Below are 14,503 nucleotides of genomic sequence, written 5' to 3' on the forward strand. Positions count from 1 at the left end.
TCTGAATTGTACTGTAAAGCCCTGCGCCTTATCAAAGTAGCCACAAGTTATAATTTGTCTTTCAGTTCGAAGTGCTGCAGATGCTATCTCCATAGCTAGCAGTAGTGTCCCATAACCCCTCAAAGATGTCGCTTTAAAAAAAAATAGACAATCTGCAATCTCTAAATTAGATTGAATACAAATATTATTACGATAACACAGATTAAATTGATGCATCTCTATCACTACCAGTAGGCACGGAGATAGACGCACATAACTTTGAAGAATTACAAGTACATTGAAAATGTAAGGGAAAATAAACCTGAAGCTACTTGCTCTATTTGTTTTAATGCACCTTTGTACGTCTAAACCCTTTTAAGGCATTCCACCTAAATAACACCTCAATCCTGATCAGTTTTAAGAGGGAATTTGACAGCATTAGCACCTTGGCTTCTCTGTCTCTGTTGTAGTTTTTGTGTAGAAGAGACGCTTGAGGAAGTAAAGCTGTAGAAAGCCAGACAATACGATCACCAGGCTCTGAGCGGCAGACCACCAGGCTACGTAGTTGTAGTTAGACAGCAGCAGATAATAATCAGCCCCCTGGTGCATCCTGGCAAAGTTGTAGTATCTCCACATGTGAAATATAGAGCTCTGCACCCTGGCAGCACTCGTCTGGAAAACAAACAAAAACACGGTCATGTACAAGTGTGTGTCCTCCCAAGGTTGTATCAGGTTAATAAATTACCTCTTATCTCCCCCAGATATTTGTAACCTTAACAGATGTCTCTTTCCATTGAGCTTCACATCCTTGGATATGCAGCTCAATGTAAATGTTATACAGTGCAGAAGTAAATAAATGGATTCAGAAATACTAAACAAAAGTTTGAGACAAAACTGACTGCTTTACTATAGAAAAGGTTTGTCAAAATATTTTAAGTTTTATTACAGATTTGGCGATTATGTGTTTAACGTTCTGGATAAATAGAATAGCTACATGGTAGCATACTCCTAACTTAAAAAAAATACATCCCAGAAAATTCAACAAATGTGAATGAATGGACAGACAATGTTGTTACCTTGTGGAACTACCAGTATTGTGCTCTTTTTCTCAATGGCTTTAGGCTTCCTACCTCAATTGTAGCCAGTGTGTCATTCAGTTGTTTTTTTTCTTGTTCTTTTTGATGCTGCGTTTCTGTAAATCCATCGTAATAGACCCCAAAGTTTAGGAACACTTGCATGGACCCGAAACGGTTGTGAAAGTTGCTCAAACAGATCTGAAAAAACCCTGAGGCCGGGGGGAAAAAAGAAAATAACATTATAAAAGCATGTTTTGTTAACATAATCAGGTCAAACTATTGGGGGGAAAAAAGTGTCTTTGACTTAACTGCAAATGTTTGATTGATTCTGTTACAGATATGGATGAAGAGCTAAATCAGATTTTGAAATTTACTGTGGTATGAAAATATAAATGTGTAATTTTAAATTTCATATTAAAATGAAGAAACACATGCAATACATAGCACATTTATAATAATTTATCTAAAACATCTTGTAGATGCCTCGTATGCAGTGAGTGATGGTGGACCTTTGAAAACAAGGACATCCTAGAAAATGTTAAGAAAAAAATTCTCTCTCAAGCAGGGTTGTGGTCAATTCCATTTCCAGTGTGTTTTTAAAATCAATTCCAACACATCATTTATTAAAATTGCAATTTGCAATTTTCTGTTACACAGTGGCAACACATTACTTAACTAGAAGTCACTGTTGGTCAATTAAATTGGCTTGAACAATAAAAGCACTTGAACAATCACAAAAAAGGAAATGAACCCCCCAGCTTGCTCTCATGGAAATCTGGTACCTGTCTCTTTGGTCCTAAAGTTGATTTGGCCCCGTATATCCTGTGAGGTGCCCAGGAGGAGCCCCTCTGGAGAGTTCACAGTGGCAGCGATGTGCCTGTCCTTCCCAATCCCAGTCACCCACTGAACCTGCACACAAACACATATCACAGGAACCAGCTAAATACAACTGAACCCAACAGCATCGACTGCACACAACTCCACATTTATATACTTACAGCAAATACAGTTCAAACAACACCTCAGTATTAATTGCTCCAAGAGTACACCTTGAATAACTTCTGTCTATACATAATAATATAGCATTATTAAAGATAATTTACAAATTATTACTCGTCATTCTATGTCATTGATTAGTAAAGAGTCGTTTACTCGACGTCATTACTAGGTTCCTATACTTCGCGTATAAGCTCATATATATATATATATATATATATATATATATATATATATATATATATATATATATATATTCTGTGCTGTATTAAACTATCCACTTTTTGAGATCGGTCTTATTAGTTTAATCTCACTTTACACAGCATTTTAAAGCAAGAGCATGTTTATAAAAACAGTCCTTAAACATTTCTCAAAACACTGTGAATAGGGGCCTTAAAGAAAGCTTTCTAAAGGTTTGAACCTCGGTAAGGTGCAGGGAATATTGACTGGAATGCCCAGCATTAAAACTCCACTGTAAATAAAATGCATTTTTGTAATTCTTGTGGAAAGAAGTTTTTACAAGTAATCAATCTATTCCTGGCAACGTTTATTGATAGCACTTGGAAACCTGGAAAAGGGATTACTATTCTTTAGTTTACTTAGTACTTAATGGAAGATGAAGATAAGCTGTATTATTAATAATACTCTAAGAAAAGATAAGATTTATAAGTAACAAAGTCAAGCAGACAAATATGTCAGACAGTACTAGCAAAAGCATTTGATCAGCCTTTAAACTATATACCCAGACCGCTATTCTAGAAAGTTTTACCCTTGAGGATATTTGCCTCTTCTTTTTTTCTACTTTGTTTTTAAAGATGACCCTTTGTCGGTATTTCTCACATAAGCTTTGTGTACTGAGATCTATAGGTTATTTCTCCAAATCCCCATCACACAGATAGAACAACTCACCACTGGGCTGACATTGGCAGCTTACAGATACTAAAATAGACTTCCTCCTGAATGAACTGCAATATCTTAATTTGTATTCAGCTACTAAAGCACAAAATATGTAAATACACATTTTATTAGAAATCCATAAACATGACATTTATGTGCCAAAGAAAAGTTGAAGATCTTTGAGCTCATCAAAGCCCACTATACTAGTATTTTTTTTTTAAAATTATAATCCATTTACTGATCAGGAGAACTGAAGTTCAACATACAACCACCGTCAAGCCAATCACCTATTTTCACGTGGTCCCACCTGCTTAATCTACTAAACCCTGGAAGCAAGGGCCACCCTGGCTAGTCCCTGCCAGGCACCTTTCCAGTAGGACAGTGAAGTGCACTTTCCCCACAGCAGTGAGCGAAACCTGTAGGCAGACTGATTTCAAGAACTTGAATCAACTTGTTTCAAAAGTATGCATGCATACACTGCATGTATTCTGTGTAAATCTCAATGTTTGGAAAAAGCAAAAAACTGTTATCTGACGCTAAACGTGATTGTATCACCAACACTTTGTTTTTTGCAGGACTGTTGGTCACTGCATCTATTTAAAGCTCTTTGTGATATAATATCCTCAATAGAGTGCACTGTTGCAGGATCATTCAATGAGAAACCCTTACCTCGTAACTGAAGTAAAAATTCCCACTCTGGTGTGCAAAATGCCAGAAACACTCCAGTGCAGCTGCGGGGAGCACATAGGAGAAGTCATACCGGTCAGACCCCCGGAATAAGGACTGCTCTCCATGGACAGCTAGGGGCTCCGAATTCTGACACCATCCCCCGACACACAGGATTACAAACACTGCAACACACACTACGCCGGGCTTCAGCATCTTCTCAAGAAACTGCTGTCTCACACATGGGGTGAACAGGAAGGTTTGTTTCAGATGCTGAATGCTGACACCTCCTTCACACCTGGAGAATGATTAACTTTTCTAATCTCCTCCCTCTAAACCCTTTCCTTTTTGCAGCAAGTACTTTTTGGGTATATCTGCAGCTGCTGCGTGAGAAAATGTGCTCAGCAATACAAGTGTTTGTGATTCACAAAAAAAAGTACCTACTGAATGATAATTATTATGTTTGTTTAGCAGAAGCCTTTATCCAAGACTTAGAGTTTAAGGTGTGCGAACTATGCATCAGCTGCAGTCACTTACAATGTCTCACCCGAAAGACGGAGCACAAGCTATGATTGAAATATTGTCACTTATCAAGTAGACTTTTGAAGGCCTATTCCTAGAAACTGGATAACATGTTGGGGTAGCACTGCTCAAGTGACACAGCTACTTCATATATTTGAAAGGAGAGGGGATGGGGAGGGATCTAGTCGGGGATACCAAGGTATTTAAAGACAATAACTAAGCAAAATAAATATTCAACAGTTCACTGCTTCCAACACGATTGTTGCCAGGCATGTGGTGATCACACAGAATACTAGCATGTAAACAATAGACAATAAAGCAGGTTTGACAGCTGGGACCCTCCTCTGCATGCACTGTGCACTGTTGGGTATTTGCATATTACCCAATTTTTCCATCAAAAAACGACGGTGCTATCTCTAAAATAGGTTAAAATATACCCCTCCACTAACTGGGCAGAGAGGCAATGCTTCCTAGTAGAACATGTCATGCTAATATTGATTGTGAGGGAACATAATTTCCAGCTTACTTTATAATTTTGTGTATTAAAATATTCACGAAAACTTTTTTTCATCTACAAATTGGATAGTGTAGGTAAAATTATTACACTTCGTCACTGTCAATGTCCGAGTTCAAGGTCACGTATAATGGTTCAACTGAACCTAATGAACCTTTGCTTCGTAACACTGTTTGCCTCATTTGGTTCATGAAGGGTCAAACCAGCTTAAGCTTAATTTTTATGACCAGTCTATTGTTTAGACCAGCTTAGAGGCAAGAAAACCTCTAACAGTGTAAGAGAGATGGCTACAAGGGAGCCTATTTTTTTTTTCTTTTTTTCAAAAGCATTCCACCAGCATCTAAAGAAAAAAACCTCTGGACAATCTGTTTAGTACCAGCACCACACCCACTGAACAGCCCAATATCCTAAACACTAGGGGCACCATTTTACAGCGATGCTAAATATTTACTGACTATTCTTTAATAGTCTGAACTGGAGCATTGTATATGTTTTGTAAGAAAAACCACATAATACACACTTTCTGAATAAATCATAATAAGTATATAAAGAAATGAACACATTTTTTATTGCTTTAAAAATTTATATTTATTTTTTTTTACTTGTGTGCCGGTTTAAAAACATGCAATAATTGATCCATAAACAACTACAAACTCAACTAAACAAAAAATTAAAACCTAAAAATTAAAACCCTAAGTGTAAAGAAGAAGGACGTAACCCTCTACAGAAATACAGCATCTGTGGAGCATTTTAACTAAATCATTTTAAGCTTTTTCATCGTTCTCCATCGATCTTTGATCATTACAGTTGTCCTTCCCACAAATGGGTAGCTTAGCTGAATTGCCTTCCAATTGCCTTCCCCGAATTTGGTCACCCCTTTCTTAACCCACATGGTCTCTTCCCAGGTCCACTTCTGCAGAAAGAAAAGGAAAGAGTTTTAATACAGTTCCCTCACAGAAAGCCAACAGACCAAGGTTAATTTTCTTGCTTTGGTCACCAACACCAGAGTGGCTCCTGGTAATGCCAAGACATGTTGACACCTAAACAGCAGTGTTAACTTTGGCTATTTAGAAAGGATTGTCGCTCATTTTGTTTCATCAGAAATAATTCATTAAAAGTGGAGATTGTACAGTAGCTGGGGGTTTGAAAGTTTACATCCTCATGGAGTGACAAGAAAAACATTCAAACTTTTACAGTTAACACTAAGAATGCTTTCAAAAAGACAATCCTGATAAAAGTCAAATTATTTCTGCTGTGCAGCTTCAGATGCTACAGCTTTACCAGGGACACACTAGAAAAAATGGAAGCCAGCATGGTTATTATATAGAAGTACTAGCACTCATAGCCTGACTTGCGAGGCAATCTCAAAATCCATCAATCCCATAATGCAGCAATGCAGATGTTGAAATGTAAAACACTTCCCATGCTTAATTTTACTTTTTTCTAGTAAAATTAGAAGATTAATTTTTCCATCAAATACATAAAATTATAAAGTAAGCCAGAAATTATGTTCCCTCACAATCAATATTAGCATGACATGTTCTACTAGGAAGCACTGCCTCTCTGCCCAGTTAGTGGAGGGGTATATTTTAACCTATTTTAGAGATAGCACCGTCGTTTTTTGATGGAAAAATGGGGTAATATGCAAATACCCAACAGTGCACAGTGCACGCAGAGAAGAGGGTCCCAGCTGTCAAACCTGCTTTACTGTCTATTGTTTACATACCAGTATTCTGTGTGACCACCACATGCCTGCCAACAATCATGTTGGAAGCAGTGAACTGTTGAATATTTATTTTGCTTAGTTATTGTCTTTAAATACCTTGGTATCCCCGACTAGATCCCTCCCCATCCCCTCTCCTTTCAAATATATGAAGTAGCTGTGTCACTTGAGCAGTGCTACCCAAACAAGAACATGCTGTCTAAACCAAGCAGACCAGTTTAAATAATGAGATATTTTGGCCAAGGGTGCCTTTCTGATTTTGAGAAGTTGAAAATGTTTCTTACCTTTTTTGTATTATGCCCAATAACACTGCCTTCATCTAATGCTGTACTTTCGTAGTCTAAGAAGAGAAAACAAAAAGAGTATTACAAATTTCTAAAGTCTTCACTTGGGACCCACATACCCCAATTTAACTATGGGGTTAAATTCCCCTTGAGTTTTGTACTTCCTTTATTTTACGCTACAGTACATCATAAAAACGAGCATGTACTGTTGTCATTTGGAAAGAGTGAATAAAAACTAACTCCTATAAGGATTGGTTAAGTAATATAGTTGGTAGTTTGAAAGCAAAACAAAATTTACTATGTCCTATTCTTGGGTTGAATAAAGATTCTTCATCACTCCAGGACTCCTTTTCCTCTCTCACTGGGCTGGACACATTTAACCTAAAATGAAGACAGAGAAGAGACTGCTTTCAGAAATATTAGTACCAAATATTCTGGATAGCAATATTCTAAAGATAACAGGTTACATTTAAATGCAGAATTAAACGTAACCATATTTGGTTTTCATATTCAGTGCACTGCAGCATTCTACAAAACACACTGATAAAATGGCTTGGAAATGTCCTGCAATCCGATAAGCTGCTGACATTCCAAAACCTTACAGTTAACAGTACAGCCAATCGTTCAGACCTAATTTCATTCCAAACGCACATCTGGTCAACATCTTTTAAAAGTGAAATGATGTGCCATTACAGCTGGTTGTTAAGAGCTACAGGCCCACAGTAAGCTTTTTTTTCCCCATAATTATTCGTTAGTCTAACACTTCAGAGTAAACAGAATCGTACACATTTAAAATGCCAATCAATCTCCTTGGATGTCTTTTCTTTAAAAGGATCTGGTCAGCAACCGCAAGAATGCTTTTAAATCCTTACACTTTAGTAGCGAATGCAGCGGAATAAGTTTCTAAAACCAGGGTTAAGCGTAATTGCAATAGACCTCAATTACCAAGGGACGCAACAGTACACAACAGTAGAGTAACTGTAGGCATCAGTGTGTGCTCGAATGCAGTCAACAGTTTTGTTGGTGTTTAGTATAAGTGGTACCCAGCAAGAAAGCAAGCCGCTGCCCCTTTGAGTTCAGTGGATGTGCTGAGCTAGTCTGGCGAGAACAAATGAAGGCTTGGCGTTTAAAATGTAAAACTGCAGAAAGTGAATATTGTAGGGCAACTGTAATTTCAAATGTACATATCAATGTTCATAAAACATACAAGTAGGCAGTTTTACTGAAAAATTCTAGTTTTTCTTTTTAGACAAAACAATACCTTCAAGTGGCAGTATATTAATAACTAAATATGTAAACACATTTGCATATCTGCAAAGTAAATTAACAATGAATTAAATAGTAATAAGGTCTAGCCAATTAATAGCCCTCAACAGCCAAAGTATAGGGACTATTTAGCATTAGTGGAAGGATGCATTCAGTAAATCGTAATTTAAAGCTTAAAATCTAGTCTTTTGCTTTTATTTTTGTAAAGACGTTGTAGAAGTGCAATAACACACTTGCAGGCGTGGGCTGTACTGATACAACCCACCTCCCGAGTGCATTTGGAGGCACAAGGTGCCAACACCTTCTCATGTGTTATTGAGAACTTACAATCTGTTTTCCCTACTAGCCTTTGCTGGATAAATCAATGCATATTTAATGGGGTTCCTACCTTTTCCTTGGTACTAAATTATTCTGTAAAATGATGGAGTCATCCGTATCATCAGACTCTTCCTGGATCAGCACAGCTGGACTCCTAAGAAGGGATTTCACAGTCACTAGCTTCACAAGACCCTAAATGATTGAAGATCAAAGTCCTCTCTCATTACCTTCCATACTGACTGCCAATTATTGCCAAGATCCAAAATCAAAAAAACCATCATGACCTGCATTAGCGGAAGTCGAGATCCTGCCCAATGCTCAGTTATGGATTTTTTTTTTTTTTTTTTTTTTTACCTTTTCTTTTATCAGTATCATGAATATAGGCATCACAACCTACATCTCCATATAACCCCATATTCTGATTCAATAGCTTGTACAACATACTGTCCTTATCAAGTTTCATTACAATTGGTTACCCGTTTCTCTTGATAAAGTTTCAGTGCCAAGCAGCGCTTTACCTTTTCTGTGGAGTGTTGTTGCTATGGTGCTGCTGCCAGCGGGACGGGGTGTGGCTCCTGTGTGGGCTGGCCTCCACACCCTCACTCTCTGTCTCCGTCTGGCTGTCCTGCTCCAGTAACAGGCGGGACACGGTCTGCATGCGTCTCTGTTGTTTAGGGGTGTCTGGCTTGGACACTGACTCCTGGCTCCTAGAACTTCTTGGTGAGTTGCTGGGTCTCTCGGCTCCTTGCGGGTCAAGATCCGTCTCCTCCAGGCGTGTGAACTCTAAGCTTGGGTCCTCCATCGTGGACATGGCACAGAAGGCAGCTTTGAGGACCAAGCGGCCAAAGGTGGTCCAGGTTGTCGAGGGTTCCCTAAAAATCAGAGGCAACATAAACAGCAGTTTAGAATACTACAATAGATTGGTATTACATTCAGTCGTTAAAATAGCAGCCATGAAAAGGCTTCAAATACAAAAACAGAGATATCAATATCATGAAATAGGAGATCCCCATGACCTAGGATAACCACAGTATGCAAAACGTGATATTTGTACATAACATACAGTTCCAGATTCTGATACCTCTTAAGTTCAACACTATAAGCTATTCTCTGAATATAAACATTAGTGTGACATTCGAAGAGATAATAGCTGATGTGTTTATGTGTTTTTATTCTGACTACTTATTAGAAATAATGTATAACTTTTGACCAGCCCATTTGCTATAAAGTGAAAATTAAGTTGATCTAAAACACTCCCTATATAATTATAATCTACAACCTTACATACCTGTGGACAGAAGATTCCACATGTTTAGCTTCTGATGAGGAATGGGGCTCTTCTATAGCTGCTTGTTTAGTTTCCGTTTCTCTAACTGAGCTTCCTGTGTCAATGCGATGTTTTGCAGTCTTAAAAAAATAACAAGTTATGTAAGGAATAAAGACAGTGACTTGCTTTCAAAGATAAATCAAGAGACAGTCAACCTTGTTTCTGATAAACCAGGAATTTCTACTCTTAAGCAATTTAGAGCAAGTTCTGCCTTGCAGAACCAAGCAACAATACATACAGCTATCTTTCCAAAATGTATATTCTTTGCTGGAATAATCATTTTTTCGTAAACAAACCTTGAGTAAGAAGGGCTCAGAGAAACCGACAAGACTCTCAGTGAACTGAAACATTTCCTCCCTGAACTGCTCATATGTCTTCTTTAAAGCAGGGTTGATACACTTCTTCTGCTGGATAATGCCCAGCAATAAGGTTTTCTAAATAAAGAAAAAGAAAAGAAGTCAACTGAGGAGGGGTGAAGCAAGTCAAGGCGCTTGTGGTCTTCCCTGTGACTAAAGCATCACAGCCACTGCACAGGATTTAACTGATCTCTCTGCTCCACCGATTCACTCCCTTCCCTGCGCAAGGCGGTTCAGTCAGATCTCAGTAAGACAACATGTATCCCCCATCCACACAACACCCACCAAAACAGCACCCGAGCAACTGAAACACTGGGTTGTAAAAACACATCTAAAGCACCATTTACTTTTAATGTTAATACAACACAATTCTGTATTTACTAATATTTTGTAGCCATACATACATGCATATTGTTATAGCCCTAATATATGAGGTTCTGGCATCAATTCCTTCACAACTACATTTAAATCAACATGGCAACTAACCTTAGCAGTGTCACTCGGGAAATGGTTCTTCAGTATACAACTAGCCTTCTCAAACTTCTTTTGTTTAATACACACAATCACAGCCTGCAAAAATACAAACATACTAAAATTAATGATTCCGAAGAGGTACAAAAATGTCCTGTATGTATGTAGATTTCATATGTCATCTTTAACAGTTGAGTTTTGGAATATGCATCCCATATGGTGGAGATAATCATTTGTTATGGTAGCCCTTGACCCTTGTGAAACAAACTAATTTTAAAGTAGCATGGTTAAGTCTTATTTTAAAGCAGTCAATTCAGCTCAAGCTTTCAATCTATGAAAATACTGCCCAGGTCATCCCCCACTTTGGGAAAAAAATAGGTCAAAGGACATCAAAATAGGCATATTAAAACACCAGACATTTTCACACCATGCAGAGTTACACAGCTCTTTTGCTTGCACACCACACCATCCTGGCAGCGTTTTCTCAATAAAATGAGTTTTTTATGTGTATCAACCACAAATGGAGAAAACCTCCCCAGAATTTGGTCCACTTGAGAGGTACTTTTTGTTAGAAAATTAATCAGATTTTACCATTTCTCTGATTGAGTTAGAGACCCTTCCCACTAGGTCCTGAGGCAGCACCACCTCTTCATCTATCACGTATAAAAGTCTGAAGGCAGACTCCAGGGGAGTCAGATCCCCCTCTGAATCAAACCGATAACCTGGAAGAGACAGTGGAGCTCACATATTAGAATCAAAAGAAAACAATGATATCAGCGACTTTCATGGCATGAGCTGTACGTTTTTTTTTCATTGCTCATTTAAGTACAGAAACAAGGGCATATGATCCTGCCATATGTAAACTGAATCAATTTATTTCACCCCCATCATTCTGCTAATTAACAATAATAATAACATCTTTATTTTTACATACCACCTTTCATAGTGGACCACCATCACAAAGCATTATATGCAGAGTCACTTACAATAGGACATTGATCCACAGGATGGAGCACAAGGAGGACTTGCTCAGGGTCACACAGTGAGTCAGTCAGTGGCAGAGGTGGGATTTGAACCAGTGACCTTCTGGTTACAATTCCTGGACTTTAACCACTGGACCACACTGCCTCCCACACAGTTAACAGTCATTATATATTATAGAGGAACAAGACTGAGAGTCAGACGTGTTTCTTGAAAAAACAAAAACATAAAAGTAACGCCATGACAAAAATGCCACACGTTTTTCATGCATGAGCTACAGCAGAACTGGAAGATAATGACGTACCACCTACTTTTGCAAGCGTATTAGGCCAATACTGTTGGAGAAAGCATGAAAAAGGCACGACAAAATTATAAGCATGGTTTGATGTTAGCTCTGAAAAACTTACTCAGATTCTCTCCATCATTGATTCGTGACATAAACTGCATTGCACGAAGCTTTCTGGCCACCTCCCCCGACTGTTCAAATGGGAGAACTATCACGTCTAAAAATAAAAAAAAAACATCGTTATTTACTGAGCTACTGTAATGCTGGTTACGATTTACACTACAAAACATGATTGCATCTGTATAACGTCATGCATAAACCATAAGGAAGTTGTTACATGCATCAGTATCACGCAGTACTGACAAAACATCAAACTGCTTTAGTACCAAAAAGGGACTGATCAGAGAATCATAACATTGTAAACTGCCACTGATACGCTCCGATAAACATAATATTACAGCTTAAATAACCTTTGTAATAGCAGTTTTCCCCTGACCTAAATAATCAAATAAAGGTAATCATGTGTATCCTTTATATTAATCTATGATATTCTTTATATAAACTAACATACTTCATGTACAGACAACAACAACAAGTGTTACCCTGAACGACATCGCGAATCTGACAGAAATCTTCATAAAGTCCGCCTCGAAAAGCTGACATCGCAGAATAGACATAGTAATCTATAATCCAGCGAGCCACGACTTTTTCGGGAGCCAGGGACTTAACCTGACCCGGTCCGATACCCCGAGTGCTACAGCAAGGCTCAGCCTCACTCCGTCCCGCCATGTTTACAAAAAAAAACGTTGCAGATAATGACGTAAAAGACCCGCGACGGCCAGACTGTTAGTATGTGTAACTTTGTGAAGGCATTTTGTTTGCGGCCATGTTGATGAGGTCAGTTTAAATCTATATACAGTTTTGATGATCGACAGTAACATAATATATGGTGACCCTATTTTGTAAACCAAATCCGGGGACACACATACAAAAAATTGTATTAACCAATATTCCTGATGCTGGCAGCTCTAGAGAAGCTCGCTGGAGCTGTATTTCTCTGATGGGTGTCTGTTTTAGAATTATAATGTTCTTTCTTAGTGCTTAAAAACTCAAGACAGGCCAAAGCGAAGTTTGTCTTGACGATGAGCATGACTTTCACCCTTGTTTCTGAATTTTTCTGCTGTCCACAGGTCATGCCAGAAAACACCCTCTCAACTGAAGCATTACTGCCATGCAGGCACAGAATAAGTTCTGCCGTCTCTCCTTCAAATTCGAGAAAATCCTCAATTTTAGTTTGCACACGAACTGCCATCGTAAGCCTCGAAATAGCAAGCCCACACAGTAAGCGATTTTTACATGTCCATGACTCGATGCATCAGCTGACAATGACACGTATTTAACCTCTTTGAGGTCGCCATTTAGTTGATCATTTGCCCATAGAGCAAAAACATTTGCATTTATTGCTGCTTTACACTTTGTCAGTGCACAAGAGAACTTTTGATTGTTGGTTTTTTTTTTAATTTAAACTGGAAGTACAGTCCACTGCTCTGAAACTGTGATTATGTCTAACGGTGTGATATGTATACGTTCCTTCTTGCACAGCAAAGTCATACTAAACCTGTGTTGGCTCAACTTCGCGACAAAAAATCGGTAACAGAACTTGAACTAACGTGCTGTAAGAGCAGCTTTATGTTTAGCGGTACCTTAGTGTTTATATATAATGTGCTGCCTCCTCTCAAAATGAAAAATATAGACTTCCATATTGAACATATACAGTTGCTTCTTTTCCAGTTGGTCATAAATATGGAAAATCCTTTTGAAACTGGTTGTTGCGCATTTTTGACAACGCCATTTTCAGTTTACACCGAATCTCTCAGTGTCTGGCACAACCGCCTCAATAAAAACGGAACACATGTATTTACGTCATACACCATTCAGTCAACGTCGGTGCTATGGCAACTGCGATAGTGCCGTACCATCTTGCTATGTAATATATCTAATAACAACAACAACAACAACAACAACAACAAACAATAGAGACGGTCTGGCTATTTTTCTAACGCATTTATGCATCAGACATATTAATCAAAACGAGATATTAAAAGTAAAGGTATTCGGGGACATTGTTTGACCACGGACACAGTACCTCATCCGGGGACTGTGCCCGGAAATCGGGGACGTATGGTTACCCTAACATAATGGCAAAAGTAGTTTTTTTTTTTTGGTAGTCTTTAAGAGAAGCGCTTTTTCAATTTTTAAGAAATATGGTTTGTACACATTGTATTGGAGCATCAGAATGTATACGAAGGCATCCCTGTTTGTCAAGTTACGATAGTACAAGCACATACAATGGATGTAAGTAACAGCAGAGGTCCACATAAGCTGCGTACCTGCAGTTAAATAAATCCTAAATACGCACTACATTTACATTGAATGCGTAAAAAATACTCAGAGCAATTTTGCTGCACAGCTTGTCTGACTCCATTGAAACTTCATCTCCCTGAATACAATGTCTTCAGTTATTAGGAAACTACAGAAGAAAAACCAACCCAACAAAGAGTATCAAATATCTGGCTAGTCCTGTTTAGTATTTGCACTGAGATTAAGAATGTAGTGTTAAACTATAAGTAATGTAATTAATTTGCAAAGTCAGTGTGATACCTCGAAAAATGTGCTGGGCCGATCCAGAACAATGTAGAACACACACAAGTGCAGTTAAAATGGAAGGCTAGTTACCATTCATGATTGTACAGTTTTACAGTAATGTGGCATTCTACCCCCTGAAAATACATGTTACTGTCTTTGTTAAAATGAGAGGGTAAGTTACTCCCAGATCCAAAA

At 38.2% G+C, this 14,503-nt stretch overlaps 2 protein-coding genes across 3 annotated transcripts in view; both read right to left on the reverse strand.

Moving 5' to 3' along the window:
* LOC121326277 (transmembrane emp24 domain-containing protein 6-like) overlaps positions 1–3,910 on the reverse strand; it is a 3,947-nt gene extending 37 nt beyond the window's left edge. Inside the window, exons 1-4 of the mRNA XM_041269517.1 lie at positions 3,618–3,910; positions 1,838–1,964; positions 1,110–1,264; positions 1–651 (exon numbers count right to left, since the gene is read on the reverse strand). The exon at positions 1–651 is cut by the window's left edge and continues 37 nt beyond it. Of these exons, the coding sequence (XP_041125451.1) occupies positions 418–651; positions 1,110–1,264; positions 1,838–1,964; positions 3,618–3,830 (729 nt within the window). The 5' untranslated portion in view covers positions 3,831–3,910 and the 3' untranslated portion in view covers positions 1–417. The remainder of the gene's footprint in view (positions 652–1,109; positions 1,265–1,837; positions 1,965–3,617) is intronic.
* Positions 3,911–5,238: 1,328 nt separating this feature from the next.
* On the reverse strand, positions 5,239–13,550 carry LOC121325194 (telomeric repeat-binding factor 2-like). Of its 2 annotated transcripts, none has more exons than XM_041267528.1 (11): positions 13,366–13,550; positions 11,784–11,879; positions 10,987–11,117; positions 10,411–10,494; positions 9,865–10,002; positions 9,530–9,648; positions 8,760–9,113; positions 8,312–8,395; positions 6,956–7,038; positions 6,658–6,713; positions 5,239–5,563 (listed from the first exon to the last, which is right to left on the reverse strand). In XM_041267528.1, the coding sequence occupies exons 2-11, from the start codon at positions 11,821–11,823 to the stop codon at positions 5,405–5,407; spliced, it is 1,248 nt and encodes a 415-aa protein (XP_041123462.1). In that variant the 5' UTR covers positions 11,824–11,879; positions 13,366–13,550; the 3' UTR covers positions 5,239–5,404. The 2 variants fall into 2 exon arrangements, with proteins under 2 accessions (XP_041123462.1, XP_041123461.1); XM_041267527.1 differs by lacking the exon at positions 13,366–13,550 and adding an exon at positions 12,265–12,466.
* Positions 13,551–14,503: the final 953 nt, after the last annotated feature.

The sequence above is a fragment of the Polyodon spathula genome, chromosome 13, assembly GCF_017654505.1.
Source record: "Polyodon spathula isolate WHYD16114869_AA chromosome 13, ASM1765450v1, whole genome shotgun sequence".
In the NCBI taxonomy this organism is placed as follows: Eukaryota; Metazoa; Chordata; class Actinopteri; order Acipenseriformes; family Polyodontidae; genus Polyodon; species Polyodon spathula.

Excerpts from the sequence above, each read along its gene's own strand:
- LOC121325194 (XM_041267527.1), bottom strand. The coding sequence starts at position 12,451 with ATGGCGGGACGGAGTGAGGCTGAGCCTTGCTGTAGCACTCGGGGTATC. Across the intron at positions 7,039-8,311 it reads AATTTAGTACCAAGGAAAAG|GTTAAATGTGTCCAGCCCAG; the intron begins GTAGGAACCCCA and ends TCTTCATTTTAG. Across the intron at positions 5,564-6,657 it reads TTGGGCATAATACAAAAAAG|AAGTGGACCTGGGAAGAGAC; the intron begins GTAAGAAACATT and ends TTCTTTCTGCAG.